At 42.1% G+C, this 17,567-nt stretch overlaps 1 protein-coding gene across 4 annotated transcripts in view; it reads left to right on the top strand.

Annotated features, from left to right (window-relative positions):
- Clybl (citramalyl-CoA lyase) overlaps window positions 1–17,567 on the top strand; it is a 246,235-nt gene that overhangs the window by 131,096 nt on the left and 97,572 nt on the right. For all 4 annotated transcript variants that reach the window (XM_020160884.2, XM_074043054.1, XM_074043056.1 and 1 more), the window contains one exon: window positions 15,680–15,866. In XM_020160884.2, the coding sequence (XP_020016473.1) occupies window positions 15,680–15,866 (187 nt within the window). The remainder of the gene's footprint in view (window positions 1–15,679; window positions 15,867–17,567) is intronic.

The following is a 17,567-nucleotide window of genomic DNA, read 5'->3' as shown; positions in this document are numbered from 1 at the left end:
GATAGTTTGGGAGGCAGTGCTGGGTGCTAGAACAGCACAGTCCCACTATTACCACACTGGACAAGACTAGGATGCTGCTTTTTTCCTCCTGTCTGCTCAGTCCTTTATCCTACAACCACCCTTTTCCTCAGGGTTTCCTCTGTCCCTGCCATGGAGAGACAAGAGTAGAGCAGGATGAAGTCCCTTTCCCCTGAACCCCTGCTTTGTACATGAAGCCCCTCAGTGGCTTTAAGGCTGACCTGTGGCTTTGGGGTACCCCTATCCTGAGCCTTGATGTGGACCCCCAGCAGACTGCCAACAATCCTGTGTGTGTGTGCTTTGAATGCAAGACCATTTTTTCATTTCAGCACAAAATGCAGCACTTGAGTATTGTTCACAAAAGAGTTTGCCCTGGAAACATCTTCTTTCGTGCAACAGGCTACACACTGTATTTGTGCCATACAGTAGTCTTACGAAGGGCCTGTTCTGCTGACGAGAGGACAAATAGCTGTTCTTTGCTCTGTGTCCATGGAAAGCTCCCCTTATCTGCGCACTGTTACCATAGTAACTGAAACAGTTCTTCAAAGTAGGGAAGGAATCTCTTGGGGCACTTGGGAACTTAGCAAAGTGCGAACATAAGTAGGCCTCAATTATAGATGCTGGCGTAAATATCTGGTTATTAATAGCCATAAGCGTGGTGGAAATTAGTAGGTGAATTTTGCTGTCATTTGGAGGGTAGAAAAAACAGGCAAATGCACTGTTATTTCACTCAGCATCTCAGATTCTTCTGTACCCATTGCCACACGAGGTTAGAACTCAGCTTTTCCTACAATATAACTAAGGAGGGGACAATGGCAGAGTCTCGTTACGTGTCTTCACCTCCTTCAAAGGACTGAAGATGCAGCCCTAAGTAGGAATCCGTTGTGAATCTATCACACTGCTGTGGATTTGTGCAAACTATCCCATAAGAAATTTGTGTTTGGCAACCTACCGGAACCTATGGGGCACAGCAAAGGCAGTCCTGAGAGGAAAGTTTATAGCCATGAGTGCATATATTAAAAAGACTGAAAGATCCCAAATCAATGACCTAATGATATATCTAAAACTCTTAGAAAAACAAGAATAAGCAAATCCCAAAAAAACAGGAGAGAAATAATAAAAATAAGAGCTGAAATCAACGAAATAGAAACCAAAAAAACCATACAAAGAATTAATGAAACAAAAAGTTGGTTCTTTGAAAAAATAAACAAGATCGATAGACCCCTGGCAAACCTGACTAAAATGAGGAGAGAAAAAACCCAAATTAGTAGAATCAGGAATGCAAAAGGAGAGATAACAACAAACACCATGGAAGTCCAGAAAATCATCAGAGACTACTTCAAGAACATATTTTCAAATAAATTTGAAAATCTTAAAGAAATGGACAGATTTCTAGATACATATCATCATCTAAAACTGAACCAAGAGGAAATTAATCACCTGAATAGATCTATAACACAAAATGAACTGAAGCAGCAATCAAGAGTCTCCCGAAAAAGAAAAGTCCAGGACCTGATGGATTCTCTGCTGAATTCTATCAGACCTTTAAAGAAGAACTGATACCAACCCTCCTTAAACTGTTCCACGAAATAGAAAGGGAAGGAAAACTGCCTAACACAGTTTATGAAGCCAGTATTACACTTATCCCAAAACCAGGCAAAGACACCTCAAAAAAGGAGAACTATGGGCCAATCTCCTTAATGAACATTGATGCAAAAATCCTCAACAAAAAAACCAAATTCAATAACACATCAAAAAGATCATTCACCACGACCAAGTAGGCTTCATCCCAGGAATGCAGGGGTGGTTCAACATACGAAAAACAATAAACGTAATAAACCACATTAACTGAAGCAAAGACAAAAACCACTTGATCATCTCAGTAGATGCAGGAAAAGCCTTTGATAAGATCCAACACCATTTCATGATCAAAGCTCTAAGAAAACTAGGAATAGAAGGAAAGTACCTCAACATTATAAAAGCTATATATGACAAACCTACAGCCAGCATTATACTTAATGGAGATTCCCTCTACAATCAGGAACCAGACAAGGAGGACCACTATCTCTACTCCTATTCAAGATAGTACTGGAATTCCTAGCCAGAGCAATTAGGCAAGAAGAAGGAATAAAAGGAATACAAATAGGTAAAGAAACTGTCAAAATATCCCTATTTGCAGATGATATGATCCTGTATCTTAAAGACCCAAAAAACTCTACTCAAAAGCTCCTAGACACCATCAATAGCTATAGGAAAATAGCAGGATATAAAATCAACATAGAAAAATCATTAGCATTTCTATACACTAATAATGAACAAACTGAGAAAGAATGTATGAAAACAATTCCATTTACAGTAGCCTCAAAAAAAATCAAATACCTATGTGTAAACTTAACAAAGGATATGAACCACCTCTACAAGGAAAACTATACACTTCTGAAGAAAGAGATTGAGGAAGACTACAGAAAGTGGAGAGATCTCCCATGCTCATGGATTGGTAGAATCAACATAGTAAAATTGTCTATACTCCCAAAAGTAATCTACATGTTTAATGCAATTCCCATCAAAATTCCAATGACATTCATTAAAGAGATTGAAAAATCTACCGTTAAATTTATATGGAAACACAAGAGGCCACGAATAGCCAAGGCAATACTCAGTCAAAAGAACAATGCTGGAGGTATCACGATACCCAACTTCAAACTATATTACAAAGCAATAACAATAAAAACAGCACGGTATTGGCACAAAAACAGACATGAAGACCAGTGGAACAGAACAGAGGACCCAGATATGAAGCCACACAACTATAACCAACTTGTCTTTGACAAAGGCGCTAAAAATAGACGATGGCGAAAAAGCAGCCTCTTCAACAAAAACTGCTGGGAAAACTGGTTAGCAGTCTGCAAAAAACTGAAAACTAGATCCATGTATTTCACCCTATACCACGATTAACTCAAAATGGATCAAGGATCTTAATATCAGACCCCAAACTCTAAAGTTGGTACAGGAAAGAGTAGGAAATACTCTGGAGTTAGTAGGTATAAGTAAGCACTTTCTCAATGGAACCCCAGCAGCACAACAACTAAGAGATAGCATGGATAAATGGGACCTCATAAAACTAAAAAGCTTCTGCTCATCAAAAGAAATGGTCTCTAAACTGAAGAGAACACCCGCAGAGTGGGAGAAAATATTTGCCAGCTACACATCAGACAAAGGACTGATAACCAGAATATATAGGGAACTTAAAAAAACTAAATTCTCCCAAAACTAATGAACCAATAAATGGGCAAGTGAACTAAACAGAACTTTCTCAAAAGAAGACATTCAAATGGCCAAAAAACACATGAAAAAATGCTCACCATCTCTAGCAATAAAGGAAATGCAAATTAAAACCACACTAAGATTCCACCTTACCCCTGTTAGAATAGCCATCATCAGCAACACCACCAACAACAGGTGTTGGTGAGGATTCGGGGAAAAAGGAACCCTCTTACACTGTTGGTGGGAATGTAAACTAGTACAACCACTCTGGAAAAAAATTTGGAGGCTACTTAAAAAGCTAAACATTGATCTACCCTTTGATCCAGCAATACCACTCTTGGGGATATACCCAAAAGACTGTGACACAGGTTACTCCAGAGGCACCTGCACACCCATATTTATTGCGGCACTATTCACAATAGCCAAGTTATGGAAACAGCCAAGATGCCCCACTACTGATGAATGGATCAAGAAAGTGTGGTATCTATATACAATGGAATTTTAAGCAGCCATGAAGAAGAGCGAAATGTTATCATTCTCTGGTAAATGGATGGAATTGGAGAACATCATTCTGAGTGAGGTTAGCCTGGCCCAAAAGACCAAAAATCGCATGTTCTCCCTCATATGCGGACATTAGATCAAAGGCAAACACAACAAGGCGATTGGACTTTGAGCACATGATAAAAGCGAGAGCACACAAGGGAGGTGTGAGGATAGGTAAGACACCTAAAAAATTAGCTAGCATTTGTTGCCCTTAACGCAGAGAAACTAAAGCAGATACCTTAAAAGCAAGTGAGGCCAATAGGAAAAGGGGACCAGGAACTAGAGGAAAGGTTAGATCAAAAAGAATTAACCTGCAAGGTAACACACACGCACAGGAAATTAATGTGAGTCAACTCCCTGTATAGCTGTCCTTATCTCAACTAGCAAAAACCCTTGTTCCTTCCTATTATTGCTTATGCTCTCTCTTCAACAAAATTAGAGATAAGGGCAAAATAGTTTCTGCTGGGTATTGAGGGGGTGGGCGGGAGATGGACGGGGCAGTGTGGGTGGTAAGGGAGGGGATGAGGGCAGGGGGGAGAAATGACCCAAGCATTTTATGCACCTATGAGTAATAAAACAATAAAAAAAAAGAAATTTTTGTTTGGGGCTTGGAGTGTGGCTCAAGTGGCAAAGTGCTTGCCTAGCATGCCATAAGGCCCTGGGCTCATTCCCCAGTACTACCAAAAAGAAAAGAAAAAAGGAATTTTAATTTTCAACCTTTATCAGCTCTTAAGGTGAAAATCTTAAAGGAACTTAAAGGGTCATTGCATATCTATGTGGCCTCCTAAATGGAAAGTAACTGATGTATTATTTTTAAGTGATGTCTCATTGGGTTTTTCTTTTTATAATTTCTTATGCTTGAGAACAAATGAGAACTTAAGGAAACTTATTAAAAATTGTTGAAGCTCCTCCCAGTGCCTCAGTCACCTGACAGTTTGAGCAGTCATGTCACCAGGACTGCAGGAACTTCCTTTCTCTTTGCACTTCTCCCAGGGATCCACTTCCTTTAGAGTCAGATCTGAGGTGGAAAGCTGCATCTCACCAATAAGCTGTGCTCCTACCTTGTGTGTACTGGTAAAACTCCCTTCCTCAAGTCATCAGCATACTTGGGAAAGCTTGTCAAACTGGACAACAAGAGTAAAATATGATATAATATTAAAATCCACTAACTTTTTTTTTTTGGTGGTGTTACTGGAGTTTGAACTCGGGTTTCCTGCTTATGAGTCAGGTGCTATACTGCTTGAGTCATACCTCCAGTCCTTCTTGTTCCTGTAATTTTGGAGATAGAGTCTTGCTTTTTACCCAAGCTGGCCTCGATTGTGATCCTCTTATTTTACATTTCCTGTTGTTGCTGAGATGGTAGGCATGTACCATGTCCAGCTTTTTTCCATTGAGATGGGGTCTTGCTAACTTTTTTGCCCAGGCTGGACTGAAACCAAAATCATCCCAATATCAGCCTCCCGTGTAACATGGTATGACAGATGTGCATCACCATGCACAACTATTGGTTGTGATTCAGTATCAAAAGCTTTTTGCCCTGCCTGGCCTTGAACCATGACCCTTCCAAATAGAGAGGGTTATAGGCCACCAGCATCTGGCTTCCATTAGCTATTAAAAAATAATAATAATGATTACTCTATTAAAAATATTTCACTCCCCCCCCCCCAAATACATTGGTTACTAGGCTAATAGTGAGTTGGTCCAGTAAATATGAAAGTTTCTAAACCCAAAAGGGGTTCTTCTTGGGACAGGAGATTCAGATTGCCCCCTGCAACCAGCCTGATTGGGTTCTGCACTGAATCACTGATGGGTTCTCAGCATGAAGGCTGGATGGATGTTTGCTAACTTGAGATTCTGTCTGACAGCCTTCAACTTAGTCCTCAGAATTGCAAGTTTCCCTTCTTGTTGAGTTTGTTAAAGTGCTTTTTATCAGAAAAGATTTTGTCAACTGCCTTTTCTGTATCTATTGAGATGAACATATGGTTTTTGTGGAATTAATTTTGAGTTAATTGGCACCCACTAAAGGAAATGTAACCTCTTGGAAAGCACATGGTTAGTGAGATGCAGTGGTATGCCCCAACTGGAGGCACCAGTCTCTGTAGAGGTAAAACTCAACCTGTGATTCTTTTTTACCCAGGGGGTCACAGGTCATGAGAAGGTACTAAGTCAAAATCAGAGCATGATCCTTCTCCTTCTCTTGGAACTCTAGCTTCTGCTGCATTGCACTGGCGACAAATAGAAAATTCTTAGAAAAAAAAAGAGTTGGGAGGTGGAAGGAGGAAAGAGGTCTCAGAGGCAAGAAAATTTGTGGCAGAAATGGCTCCGTCAGAAAGACAGGAACCACATGTTAAGCTACTCAGGGTTAAGGGGTTTGGGGGGGGTTGGTTTTTATGGTAATGGGGTTTGAACTCAAGGCCTTATGCTTGCTAGGCAGGTGCTTTACCACTTGAGCCATACCCTTGCCCAGAGTCTGTCTGCACAAAGTCTTTGATATGCTGTTGAAAATGTAGACAGGTTTAATTCAAATGTGCCAAAAATTCAGCTTCATTTTGTGTAATCCATCTCATTTTGGTGTGAAATGTCCCTTCCTGTGCATTGGTAGGGGGAAAATGCATACAAATGTGCCCAGTCAAGGTGACCCTTGACCTTTAAGTAACTACCCACTGCCCTTTATTCTAGGTGGCAAGGTCCCAAGAGGAAGCCTGTGTCATAGTGCTCCTGTGAAGAGTTCCTAGGCCCTTAGCACTGGCAGTGGATTGGTGGGCTGTCTTCTCACATAGGAGGTGCTCTCCTGTTGCTGCCCACGCCTGACAGTCCTCCTGCCCCAGCCTTGCTGTCCACCCTGTGCCTTAGAGATAGAGATCCTCACCCTTCCTAGGCAGAAATTTCTGGAGTCTTCCACATCCTGGGTAATGAGGAGCACACTGCTTTGGCCTCTTCTCCGTCTTGGTGCATATGGTTACTGCTCTCCTGCACTGCCTGTATCATTGGGGAGCCCCCATGAAGACTTACAGACTCTGAAGTGGGAAGATGGCAGAATCCCTCCTGCCTTCAGCTCCTGTCCTGAGCTTGCTTGGAAGTCCCCATCACCTTTCTGGCCACCTCCACCACTCTGCAGGTTCCTAGAACAAGGACACCTTTACCCAGTCCTGGCATGTGCCTCAGAGCTTTTCTTAGCACCTTATAGTTCCTGAAGGAATTTGAGGACTTTCTTCCCTGCAGGTCTCCCATTCCTTTTCCTCTCAGTCTCCTAGGAGCGCCACGTTCAGACCTTCAAGCTGCTTCCTTCTCTATCAACAAAACCAAGTCTATTATCTCACTCTGGACTTGGTATGAGAATCTAGTTGTAGCTTCATGCTCAGCAAGGAGCCAGAGTCTTGGACTTCAGGTTCAAACTCCTGAGTTTCCACGTGTCAGATCCACCTACTCACCCCTATACACCAAGCAAAGAGACATGGTGAAGGCAGAGAAAGGAGATTTACTACATGGCTTGGGACGTGCTGTGGGAAGAGCAGAGTAAATATTCAGCCCATCTTCAGCCGTCTTCAGGTTTAGACATGAGTTTTAACCTTAAATAGAGAAAGACTTAGGGGCAAGGGACAAAAGGCGTGTATAGTTAAACAGCCCCAGTCATGACCTGGCTGACCATTATCTCAGTCGGAGGGTTCAGGGGAGGGTTCCAGAGAAGTTATTGCTGTCATCACTTGGAGGGAGCGAACTGGTTCCCATGAGATGATTGCGCCTGCCCCAGGGTGCAGCCTCATCATTATAGGTAATTGTCCTCATTTGGAGGGGTGGTCTGTCCTGCAGGGCTCCTCTGTTTCTTAGAGGAAGTTTCAGTCGTAAAGATATTACCGATCATTCCTGTCCTTCTTTGATTTAGGTGGCTGCAGGAGAGAATGGCTCAGAGCAAAGATGACAGGTACAAAATGGGGACAGAGATGCCAAGCTTTTCCCCAATGTTTAGTTAATTCGTGGGCCCAGTGCTTTTCAGGAAAAGCAGTTTAAGCACCTCTTACACCCTCACCCCTACACCTTTGCACTACTGATACAGCAAGTGGAGAACAAAAAGTGGTGTGACTCTCAAGAAGGAACATTACCACTCACTCAATGTTTCCATTCCTCATCACTTGATTAGTGGACAGTTGTGTAATTGGTCCCCACCTCCCCTGCTGAAATATAATAGGATTAGATTCTGGTAACAACCCAAGTCCTACCTTGGCTTAGTAAGACCCTTTGATTGTGCTGAGAGCCCTGTGCAGACACTCTCACCTTTGGCTGCACTTGAGAGTCTCTCTGGAAGTGTAAAGAAGCAGTGATGTGGAGGGGTCTCCATGCAAGGCTCCTCTGTTGTAATTGATTTGCACTTCTGCCTAGGTATGGGTTTTGTTTTCATTTTTTTGTTTTTTTCAAAATTCCCCAGGCTGGCTGGACATGATGACACATGTCTGTAATTCCAGTTACTTGGGACATGAGGTTGGGAGGATTGGGGTTAAAGGCCAGCCTGGGCAAAAAGTTAGTGAGACCCTATATCAACAAACATGTTGGGCATGATGGTATACATCTGTAGCCCCAGCTATGCAGAAAGTATAGGTAGGAGGATCATGGCCTGGGCAAAAAGTGAGAAACCCTATCTGAAAGGTAAAGCAAAATAAAGGGCTGTGGGCGTGGCTCAAGTGGTAGAGCACCTACCTAGCCACCATGAGGCCCCAAGTTAAAAACAGGTTCCCCGGTTGACTACGTCCATGTGTACTCTCAGCTAAGGAAAACATCAACGCAGGTTTAGAAGTCCTGTACTATTTAGAGATCCTCAACTGGCATTAGATTTGATTATTGCTGCTATTTTAAATATCATTAGTGTTCAAATTTACTTTTTTTTTTTAAATCAGAAAGGCTCTTCTTTAAGCATTTTTTTCCTTTAAATTCACTGTATTTTCAGTTATGTTTTTTTTTTTTTAATTTCACACCATCTCCTTGTATAGAAAGGTAGCATATGGCTCACATAAGAGAAATTTTTATTGATGCAGAATTTCTTGCATTATTGCAGTGACTATACATTGGGACAATCCAGCATGGTGGCCCTGCCACTTGACTGCAATTTTAATCCCATAGAGAACTTTGAAAAGGCCCAAAGCTTAGGTCTTACCCTGCACTAGTGATGTCAGACTCCTGTGGCCGGGGCTTGAGTATCACCAGATGAAAAAACTCCTCAGGTGACCTCCAGATGCTGCCAGGTTTGAGACTCTGACCTGGAGTACAATTCACAGACTTCCTGGAATGTGCTGCAGCTGGGGAGGTTCTGCATAGCAGGGTTGGGGCCCCAGGTTCTACATTTCTGACCCACTTCTCATAACCCATTCTCCTGGGAGGTGGGAGAGCCTCACATAAGGTAGATAGGAGGCCCCACTCAAGCAGCTTTGAAAGTTCCCAAAGTCTGGGCCCTGTTCCCGGTAAAGTTCATTTCATTGTGCTGATTGCAGCCTAGTATTTGATGGTTTTTAAAAGCATCCCGGGTGGTGGTTATGTGGAATCCAGGTTGAGAACCCCTGTGGTGCTCAGGACTAGTTATGTCTCTAGTTATATAAACAGTTAATTAATGGCGTCAGGTGGAGGACAAAAGGCAGAAGACAAAAACGAGGCCAGGAGGCCCTCTGGAATGTCATAGCTTAAAAGAGTCCCTTTCTAAAGAAAATTCAACATAAGGCTACCAGATTTTTTTTCAACTCGTGGTAAGCCCTGCTTTGCATGTTGTTTGAATATTTATTTACATGTTGACTACCAAGAGGTCCTAAGTCCAAGTGTGGAAGATAAAATAAGTTTGATCTTGTCACCTATTGCAGTTGTATTCATAAGCAATGTCAGTGCTGAATACAATCCCAGCACAGAACAGATTTTGGAACAGCCAGGGCTAGGGGAAGAAGAAGACTCAGCTGCCAGAAGGGAGGAGGAAGGCTTGAGGGAAGCCCTTCTTTGTCCTTCTGAGCCATGACTGCCATGCCTGGGCTCCTGACAACCCTTCCAGACCCTGGGCCCACAACAGAACCTGCAGCCTAATCTCCATAACACCTTTTTCAGCTTGCTTTCAGTCTTGCTGCCTTGATCCTTGCTGGCCTTGGTTTTACAGGTCACCTTCTGGGCACCTCACACTCCTTGTAGGCTGCCTCTCACTGTGCTTAGCACTTTCGTGACTTGGGGCCACTGCATGTGGTTGTGCAGGGTGTGCCCTGGACAGGGCGCCTGGTGAGGGCACAACAGGGCTGAACTCCAACTTGCCTCCACACCCCAGACCATGCTGCAGCAGAAACAAGAAGTGCCTTTTTGGTCTTCTGTGCACTGCAACGTGCAGGGGGCTGCCTTTTTGTAATCTGCACATTGATGCTGCCATGTGTGCTAGAGGAAGCCTAGTATGGGGCACCCACTGGGCATTTACTAACTGCTCACTAAATGAATGAAGGAAAGAACAAAGTGGGGACAGTAAGGCTTTCATGTCATTTAGGTAAAGGTGAAGTGGGTCCTAAAATCGAGTGTAAATGTATTACAGGGAGAAGTAGATGTCAGAGGAAAGAAGGGACAGACAGGTTGGATACAAGGTTCAAAGATGGAGAAGGGGGCAGAAAACAGAAATTATCTCCTACTGTAGTCACCACTACTGCTTGACTTCCACCAGAACAAGGATGGGGTGGCAGATGAGTCTACACCTCTGGTCTGGACGGCTTTGGTTGGTGCTGCAGTTTGGAACTGGTTTGAGTTTGCCCCCAGCAGTTCATGCATTGGAAGTCTGCTCTAATACATGTGATTCGAAAGGTGGAGGGACCTTTAAGAGGTGGGCCTAACCCTAGTAGGAGGTCTTTAGGTCATGGGAGTGTCCTCAGAAGGAAGTAGGGTATTTTTGTGGGACCCCTGAGTTGGTTCTGCAAGAGTGTTGTTATGAAAGAACTGGCCTGTCCATTCTCGGCCTCTTTTGGCTTCCTGGTCTTGCAATGCCATCTCTCACTCTTGCACACACTCCAGCATAGTGGTGCTATCCATCATGAGGTGACATAGCCACAAGGGCCCCCACTAGAGCTGTCATAGGTTGTTTGGACTTCACTTCCAACTGTGAGTCAAATAAACCTCTTTTCTTTATAAAGTTACCCAGCCTGAAGTATTTTGTGTAACTTCACCTCTCCCTAAATAGCAATGAAAGCTTCTTGTCATTGCCTCTACTTCCTTTGTTCATATGTTCGTTCATTCATTCATTCATTCATCCAGTGAGCAGTTAGTAACAAAAAACAGACTAACAGAGTTAGCTAACAAGTTAACACAAATGTATACGTCTTATGTGCCTAAGAGTTAGGAGACCATCCCTGCCTCGAGAGTTTATCACCTAGATGAGCATACTGGAACAAAATTCCTGATGCTGGGCTGTGTCGCCCAACAGCACATAGGTGGCAAGTACCAGATAAAGTAGCAGCTTACTGTCTCTGGTGAGCTTTAACCTGTACGAGGTGGCCCATATGGGACTTCTTACTCATCTTCTGACAGTTAGATACTGGGTTGAACCAGATAAAATTACCACTTCATAGGGAAGAAATAGTCAGACAGCAGCAGTTTCATATCATTCAGCCTAGTGCTTGCCACTCTATTGTATTGGCATTTGACACCTTTTAAATGCTTTGAGTTTTTGATTGTTTTTTTTTTTCAGCCACCGATGATAGGAATTTAAAAAGGAATAATGTTCTTCCTGGAAATGTGAAAAATAGAAAAAAAAAGGAAGAAAAATCTTAATCCTAAATTTGGCAATTCAGAGACATCCCTAGTAAGATTCGTAGTAGTATTTTCTTTTAGATATTTTTCTCTTCATTTCACATGAAGTTGGACTGATGCTGCATATATGATGTTACATCTTCCATTTAAAACTAACAATTAAGCGTGGTGATGCACCCTTGTGACCTCAGTACTTGGGCATCTGACGCTGGAAGCTAGTCAGCTCAAGGCTAGCCTGGGCTATATAGCAGGATCCTGTCTCAAAAACAGAGTAATTGACAAAATCTCATTTGCTCAAGGTATCCATCATGATTTATTTTTTCAGGGCTGGGATCGATCCCAGGGCCTTGCACATGGTGGGCAAGCACTTTGCACTGAGCCGCATCCCAGCCCTCATCACGAGGTTTTGACATATGTGTTCATTATGAAATTATTATTGGTTAGCAGCTGTGCTTATTTGTTGATTTTTGGCAGCACTGGGGTTTAAACTCAGGGCCTCACGTTTGCTAGGCAGGCACTCTACCACTTGAACCACTCCACCAGCCCACTGGTTAGCAGCTGATTGACATAGGCCACCTCGTGTAGTTATCTTTTGTGTACCTGTTTGGTAAGAATAGTTAAGATCCACTTTCTCAGCAAATTTCAGGTGTACAATACATTGTTATTAACTTACTCGTCTTCAACTGCAAGTCCGTCCCCTTTGACCAGCATTTCTCCGTTTTCTCTAGCTTCCTCCCACCTCCACCATTCACAGCAAGATGGATGACCCTGGAGGATTTTATGCTAAGCAGGCCAAACACAAAAACTCAAATACTGCATGATCTTACATGTGGAATCTAAAAAGGTTCAACTCACAGAAACAGAGTGGAACAGTGAATCCCTCTCATGAATTTCTCACTTCAGTTATTGTAATTTTCAGCACTAGAGAGTGTGTGTGTGTGTGTGTGTAATACTGGGTTTTGAACTCAGGACTTCACACTTGCTAAGCAAACAGTATCACTTGGGTTACCCCCCCCCCCCCCCCCCCCCCCGGTTCTTTTTTACTTTATTTTTCAGCTAGGTGTTGTGTTTTTGTCTGGGAGCCAGCCTCAGACTGTGGTCTTCCTAACTTTTTTCCCCCCCTAGGTTGACCTAGAACCAAGATCCTCCCATCTTCTCCCCCGACATAGCTGAGATTACAAGTGTACACCACCCTGCCCAACCCAAGTCCTCTAGATTTTCTTTTTGATACGTCCACTTTGTTTATACATTGTTTCCTTGGTTTTATTCACATCTTCTAAAAGCTCTTTAAGACAGTTGTTTTTAGTTTGGGTGTGGTGATTCATGCCTACAATGCTAGCAGTTGGGATACAAAGGCAGGAGGATCTAGAATTCAAAGCCAGCTTGGACTGCGTTAGTGAGGCCCTAAAAGACAGTTGTTTTAAAATCTTTGTCTAGTATATCTGACATCAGGTGTTTTTCAGAGATAATTTCTATCAACTTATTTCTTCCTTCGACTGGGCCCTATTTCCCTATTTCTCTATATGCCTTGTGACCTTTGTTGTTGAAAACTTGGGCATTTGAATCTAAAAATGTGGTAGACTTTGTTACCAGACTGACCCCTTCCCTAAGGCTTGCTGGTTTTGTTCCTGGTTTTGGTGGCTCTAGATTGTCCAATTCTGGGTACATGCATGTTGGGTGAGTGTTTTACTTGCCTACATTGAGATACATCCCCATTCCTTTGTTACAGTTCTATTTTGAGACTGTGCAGGCTGATCTTGAGCTTACTATGTAACCCATGTGGGCCTTGAACTTGGGATCCTTCTGCCTCTACTTCCTAAGTAGCTGGGATTACAGTCATAAGCCACCATGCATAGATCAACTTTGGTCCTATGTGGCTGGTTAAGCTAAATCCTGATGAGCAGAGATTTTTGTCTGAAGGGTTTCCTGGTTTTGTGGGAAATGCATGTGTTGAAAACTCTTTCACTGTGAATGATAAATAAAATATGGCTGTTGCTGTTACATCATTACATTTTCACTCTTGTTTTCAATCAATGAACAATGACAGATATTTGAGGCATTTGTCAATTAGTTGGCCTTAATATAGTTCATATTGAGTTAAAGGTTTTGTACATACAGTTTAAAGACCTATTTATACCTTCCCATATCTCACGTAGCACAGTGCTTATTTTGTGGAAAAACAAGTAGTTTATTAGCAAGAAGGAATGAGGATGTCTGCACAAACTTGCTAGCCTCCCCAAAAGACAATGCTTTTTTTTTGCAATTCACTAAGTAACAAGGCACATTAGTCACGGTGAAATGTTTTAGCCATGCAAAATACCTGCTGTAACTTAGGATGAGCACTGACTTCAGCAGTTCGGGTTGGTACCAGTCAGGGGAGGGGACGGAAAGATCACGTGGGAGAATGGTGCAGATTCTGTGTGCACATGTATGTAAATGGAAAAATGAGACCTGCTGAAACCGTCCCAGGAATGGGGGAGCTAAAGGAGAACGGTGGCGGGGGTGAGTCTAACTATGATATATTTGATACATTGTAAGAACGTTTGCAAATGCCACAGTGTACCTCCACCCAGCACAACAATAAGAAAAAATTAAAATTTTCATAAAAAGTTCTCCTGAAGAATTGAGCTGATAGTTTTGGAAAGAATCACATTATTTACATCAGGGAGTAAAACATCAGGATGTCACTAGTTTGCTAGGGTTTAACCTTTCCTTAACCAGCAGTCTTCATGACATAGAGCCTCATCTGTTACAGGCAGGGCTGGCTTCATGCATGTGTACTGTGTGCTCTCAAGTGCTGGCACTTGAAATAAAGTTCTGTTGCCATCTAGAAATTCCCACCACACTTTAAACAGGGGTTCTGCGTTTTCATTTTGCACTGGGCTCTGCCAGTTTCGTAGCAGAGCCTGACTGTGAGAACTGATTCCCCTTTCATCAAATTTTATAGTCTATAGCATCATTTTTTACAGGAAAAACTATGGTAGAGGCAGGGGCTGCAGGGAGCTAAAACTTAGATGATAGGAAAGGCAAAGAGCACTGTACTGAGGGCCACCGGTCCTTCATTAATAGCAATAGGAACTGCTACCACCCCTGCTCCGCCCTCTACCCACCAAGCTCTCACTAAGATTCCGTGTGCACCATTGCCTTTTGTTTAGTCTTCTTGCTAATCTGCAAAATGGTGAGGAGTTGAAGCTTCTAATAAGTCAGTTGTCTACAATGAACACTGTCCTTTCTACCCAGTTAAGAAGGAGCCAGCCTATCTTAACTGTTGTTAAATTTAGACTCAAATCACTGTTTTACCTACTTTCAGAATTGCATTTGCAGAGAGGGGCCACAGATTACAGCTTACATAGTTTGTTGATTTTCTAGTTTTTAATTTACATGTAAGTATAGGTAGTGCAGGTTATGCATCCCTGATCTAGAAAATCTGAAATTTGAAAATTCAAAACTTTTTGAGCACTGACATGCTGCAAACTGACATTATGGGATGGGTTACAACATCAAAACACAGATGCAAACTGGGCATGGTGGCCAAGTCTATAATCCCAGAACTCAAGAAGCAGAGGTAGAAGGATTTCCGAGACCGTGTCTCAAGAAATCAAGGGCTGCTGGTGTTGCTCAGCAGGAGAGCACTTGTCTAGCGTGCACAAAGTCCTGGGTTCAATTCCCAGCACTGCCAAAAATAATTAATAAAATTACCTTCAGGCTATGTATGTATGAAACACAAATGAATTTTATGTTGATACTTGAGTCCTGGAATTTTCCAAGAAGAAATAAGCACCCCTCCTCCTTCTCTCAGGAGATAATGCCAGTAAACAATGCTGTCTAGTTTTTAAACTTCAGCCAAAATGACATTTTGTTTAGTGGTTATTTTCATTGTAATTATTTTCCTAGTTTTTATGTGTGATTCTGTTCTGCCATAATTAAGAAAGATAATCCACGTGTTCTATTTTAAATTTCACATTTTAAAATAAGGGTTTTGTGGATTTTTTTTTTTTAGGCTGAAATTGAGCAAGGATTAGGTGCTGAGTTCAAACCCCAGTACTGAAAAAGAAATTACAAATAAAGAAATTCTATTTTGAACTAACCCCAATTATGTCTCCTGCAGGAAGACGTCCCTAGCAGCTGATGTCTCCAGGCGTGGATACAGTCATGTGCCCAGTCACAAGTACATCCCTCGGAGGGCAGTGCTCTATGTACCTGGAGATGACGAAAAGAAAATAAAGAAGATCCCATCCCTGAAAGTAGATTGTGCAGTGCTCGACTGTGAGGATGGTGTGGCTGCAAACAAAAAGGTAAGGCCTGATTTTCAGATGCGAGAGAGAAAGGAACTAAAATTTGCTATTCTTGGGCTGCATTGCTCAGTTTGGAAAGATCCTACTGTACTCATGCTTTGCTGATTGCTAACAGTTTCTGGGTCAGCCCTTCCATGGGTTCTGATTTTGTGTGTGTGTGTGTGTGTGTGTGTGTCTTCTCTGAGAGAAAGGAAGAATTCAAACAAAATATATTCAAATACCATGATCTTCAATGCGTGTGGCCATTATGTGTACAGATAAAGAGACAATTTTGGCCATGATATTTGCTGGTAAATGAGGTATACAAGTCTACAATTATAGTGTAAAATTTTCAGGCCAATTAAAATACAACTGAGGAAATTGAGTAATGGTCTTATATCTTCTGAGAAAAATGCCAAGAAAATAAAAGATAATCTTCCATGGATAAGTCACCAGTATTCCTACTTACATAGAAACTATACATGAATCTTAGGGTCGTTTGTAGCTTCTGACTGATTTTCTCATGACCTGATCGAAGAAATGAACCTTAGGAAATTTCTGACTTGTGAATGGGTACCAAAGGTGTTTCTCCTCCTCCTCCTCCACTATCACCACCACCACCACCACCACTGTGCTCAGCACACAAGGTTCTTATTTGGTGGTGTATAGTGGATGCTTTTGGTTTCATTTTGTTTTGCTTAACTATACTTTCTAGATTTTTATAAAGAACACAGATCTGATCAGTAACTAGGTGAATATGTAAATCTTTATAATAAAAACTTATGTTTGTATGGAATGTTTTTGTGTAAAAACATGCTTTCTTCTTTATATTTCCAATGTGTGGACACTGAAGTTGGAGTGGGAATGGATCGTGGGGCTGAGGGATGGAGGGAGCTGGCCATCTGGATTTCTGCCTATTTGGGTGGCCCCTTCCCCAGGTGATCTGAAATAACCTGTGTGTACTGTAAAACTTTCTAGATTAATTGCTTTCTTTAGAGAGTCTAGCAAACAAACACATGCCTTAGTTTAAAAAAATGAAGTTATTTCTACCAGTAAAACCAAGGCTTTCAAAGTATTTGGAAAAGGGTTAGAATAAGTATGCAGAGTCTGCTTCTCCTAAACATCTTTGGTGTGTGCCAAGGAAAATACAATTAATCTTCTTTCTTCCAGAGATTAAGGTAAATAGCTGCCCCCACCCCCCTTTTTTTAAACTATATTGTGATTCTAGTCTGCTCCCTCCCAAAGCTCATATAGTGTGCTCTGAGATTAGATGCTGAATTGTAATTCCATCTCCTTGCGACCCAGGGCAATTCACTTCACTTCTTTGCCTCAGTTTCTTATCTGCACTTGGTGTATGACAATATCTTCTTTTGTCAGGAACACGGATTATTATGGGAGAAAAGCTGATAAAGTGCCTGGAAGTAGCTTGATTTCCTATAAGAAGTAGTTTAGATAAAGTCTGTAGTAATCATGATTAGAGGGAATTCTTTCAGCATTACGGCATAGTAAGCCATTAGGCATCCCGATAAAGTCCTAATTATACTTCAACGCAAGTTTTGAGGCTGTTCTCTGAGATCCACCTGAGGGTGTTTCCTGTCCCCCACATGCATTGGAAACTGGTCCATTCCTACACATTGCTGACTGTTTATCTGTGTCCTCACCCATCCTTGTATTCAGAGTCACAGGCTGTGAGCTACCACATGGAGAACCTAAGAGGAGAGG

Source organism: Castor canadensis, chromosome 10, assembly GCF_047511655.1.
Source record: "Castor canadensis chromosome 10, mCasCan1.hap1v2, whole genome shotgun sequence".
Lineage (NCBI taxonomy): Eukaryota > Metazoa > Chordata > Mammalia > Rodentia > Castoridae > Castor > Castor canadensis.
This window is presented reverse-complemented; position numbering and strand designations above follow the sequence as displayed.